Source organism: Salvelinus sp. IW2-2015, unplaced genomic scaffold (assembly GCF_002910315.2).
Source record: "Salvelinus sp. IW2-2015 unplaced genomic scaffold, ASM291031v2 Un_scaffold3141, whole genome shotgun sequence".
In the NCBI taxonomy this organism is placed as follows: domain Eukaryota; kingdom Metazoa; phylum Chordata; class Actinopteri; order Salmoniformes; family Salmonidae; genus Salvelinus; species Salvelinus sp. IW2-2015.
Window position 1 is genome coordinate 107,948 of NW_019944430.1, and position 2,376 is coordinate 110,323.

The window sequence follows — 2,376 nt, forward strand, 5'->3', positions numbered from 1 at the left end:
CCTGCCCCCTCTCTCTCTCTCTCTCTCTCCTCAGCTACATCATATTCAGTGTCCTGCCACCCTCTCTCCCTCTCTCTCTCCTCAGCTACATCATATTCAGTATCCTGCCACCTCTCTCTCCTCTCTCTCTCCTCAGCTACATCATATTCAGTGTCCTGCCACCCTCTCCCCCTCTCTCTCCTTAGCTACATCATCTTCAGTATCCTGCCCACATCGCTGATATAGTCATCGCCATCCTCTACTTTGTGCTACTTCAATGCCTTGTTCGGCCTCATCGGTCTCATCTGCTTGCTGATCTACCTCAGTAAGTTGACTGATTCAGGTTTGGCTGATGTGGAATCGCTAGCTAGTTAGCTGTGTGGAATCACAAGTCGTTAGCTGATGTGGAATTGCTAGCTAGTTAGCTGATGTGGAATTGCTAGCTAGTTAGCTGTGTGGAATTGCTAGCTAGTTAGCTGTGTGGAATTGCTAGCTAGTTAGCTGTGTGGAATCACAAGCTAGTTAGCTGATGTGGAATTGCTAGCTAGATCGCTGTGTGGAATCCCTAGCTAGTTAGCTGTGGAATCGCTGTGTGGAATCCCTAGCTAGTTAGTTGTGTGGAATCGCTAGCTAATTAGCTGTGTGGAATCGCTAGCTAATTTAGCTGTGTTGGAATCGCTAGCTATTAGCTGTGTGGAATCGCTAGCTAATTAGCATGTAGTGAATCGCTAGCTAGTTAGCTGTGTGGAATCACAAGCTAGTTAGCTGATGTGGAATCACAAGCTAGTTAGCTGATGTGGAATCACAAGCTAGTTAGCTGTGTGGAATCGCAAGCTAGTTAGCTGTGTGGAATCGCTAGCTAGTTAGCTGTGTGGAATCGCTGTGTGGAATCCCTAGCTAGTTAGCTGTGTGGAATCGCTGTGTGGAATCCCTAGCTAGTTAGCTGTGTGGAATCACTAGCTAGTTAGCTGTGTGGAATCGCTAGCTAATTAGCTGTGTGGAATCGCTAGCTAATTAGCTGTGTGGAATCGCTAGCCCGTAGAACTAGAGTTTCTGTCACCCTGGACGTCTCCGGCCAGTAGAACTAGAGTTTAAGTCACCCTGGATGCAGAAAGTTTTTTTGGGGTCAGTGGTATTGACAGTGCTTCTTGAGTATGACGTTTTGGTGCATAACAGTGACGGGTCCTATTCTATTACACAGTGATACTGACAGAGGACAGACTCAGTTTGATGACTTCTTGTAGCCGATAGCAGCGTTAGTAGCGTGACCGGTAACGATGCTTTTGTGGGTGACAGTGGTCGAGGTGTTCAGATGGGTCTCTGGTTTGGAGTCCAGGTTGTACTCTGAAAACATATTTACTCCCCAGCTTTCACCATCCTGATTACTGAGTGGAGGACCAAGTACAGACGAGACATGAACACTCAGGACAACAACGCCAAGTCTAAGGCTGTGGATTCACTGCTCAACTTTGAGACGGTACTGACTGAGCCATATCCAATACCCCCTGCTAACCCCAAACCTTACCCAGACTACTTTCACATCCCAACCTCCTCAACAGCTTACTACCCAGATAAACCATGCATTCAGTCCAACCTTTTGTTGCAGGTGAAATATTACAATGCCGAGGGGTATGAAGTGACCTGCTTCGAGGAGGCAATTCTGAAGTACCAGGTAAAAGGACAACGCACATTCCCTGACTTTACAATCTGTTGTTAGGGTCTCCAGGTCCTGTTGTCGGGGTATTGACATCTATACAGTCGGACTGTTAGATATTGTGCTCTCCTGATTGGTCGATGTTGAGGTAGCTAGCTGAAGATTGGGCTCTCCTGTCCTGATTTGTTGAGTGTTGAGGTAGCTAGCTGATGATTGTGCTCTCCTGATTGGTCGATGTTGAGGTAGCTAGCTGGTGATTGTGTTCCCCTGTCCTGATTGGTCGATGTTGAGGTAGCTAGCTGGTGATTGTGTTCCCCTGTCCTGATTGGTTGAGGTAGCTAGCTGGTGATTGTGTTCCCCTGTCCTGATTGGTTGATGTTGAGGTAGCTAGCTGAGGATTGTGNGCTAGCTAGTTAGCTGTGTGGAATTGCTAGCTAGTTAGCTGTGTGGAATCACAAGCTAGTTAGCTGATGTGGAATTGCTAGCTAGATCGCTGTGTGGAATCCCTAGCTAGTTAGCTGTGTGGAATCGCTGTGTGGAATCCCTAGCTAGTTAGTTGTGTGGAATCGCTAGCTAATTAGCTGTGTGGAATCGCTAGCTAATTAGCTGTGTGGAATCGCTAGCTAATTAGCTGTGTGGAATCGCTAGCTAATTAGCTGTGTGGAATCGCTAGCTAGTTAGCTGTGTGGAATTGCTAGCTAGTTAGCTGTGTGGAATCACAAGCTAGTTAGCTGATGTGGAAT

The 2,376-nt window shown here is 47.0% G+C and overlaps 1 protein-coding gene across 1 annotated transcript in view; it reads left to right on the top strand.

The window, feature by feature from the left end:
- Nucleotides 1–220: 220 nt before the first annotated feature.
- Nucleotides 221–2,376, top strand: part of LOC112075408 (ATP-binding cassette sub-family B member 6-like) — a 3,671-nt gene continuing 1,515 nt past the window's right edge. The window contains exons 1-3 of the mRNA XM_070440901.1: nucleotides 221–304; nucleotides 1,347–1,456; nucleotides 1,586–1,651. Of these exons, the coding sequence (XP_070297002.1) occupies nucleotides 1,394–1,456; nucleotides 1,586–1,651 (129 nt within the window). The 5' untranslated portion in view covers nucleotides 221–304; nucleotides 1,347–1,393. The remainder of the gene's footprint in view (nucleotides 305–1,346; nucleotides 1,457–1,585; nucleotides 1,652–2,376) is intronic.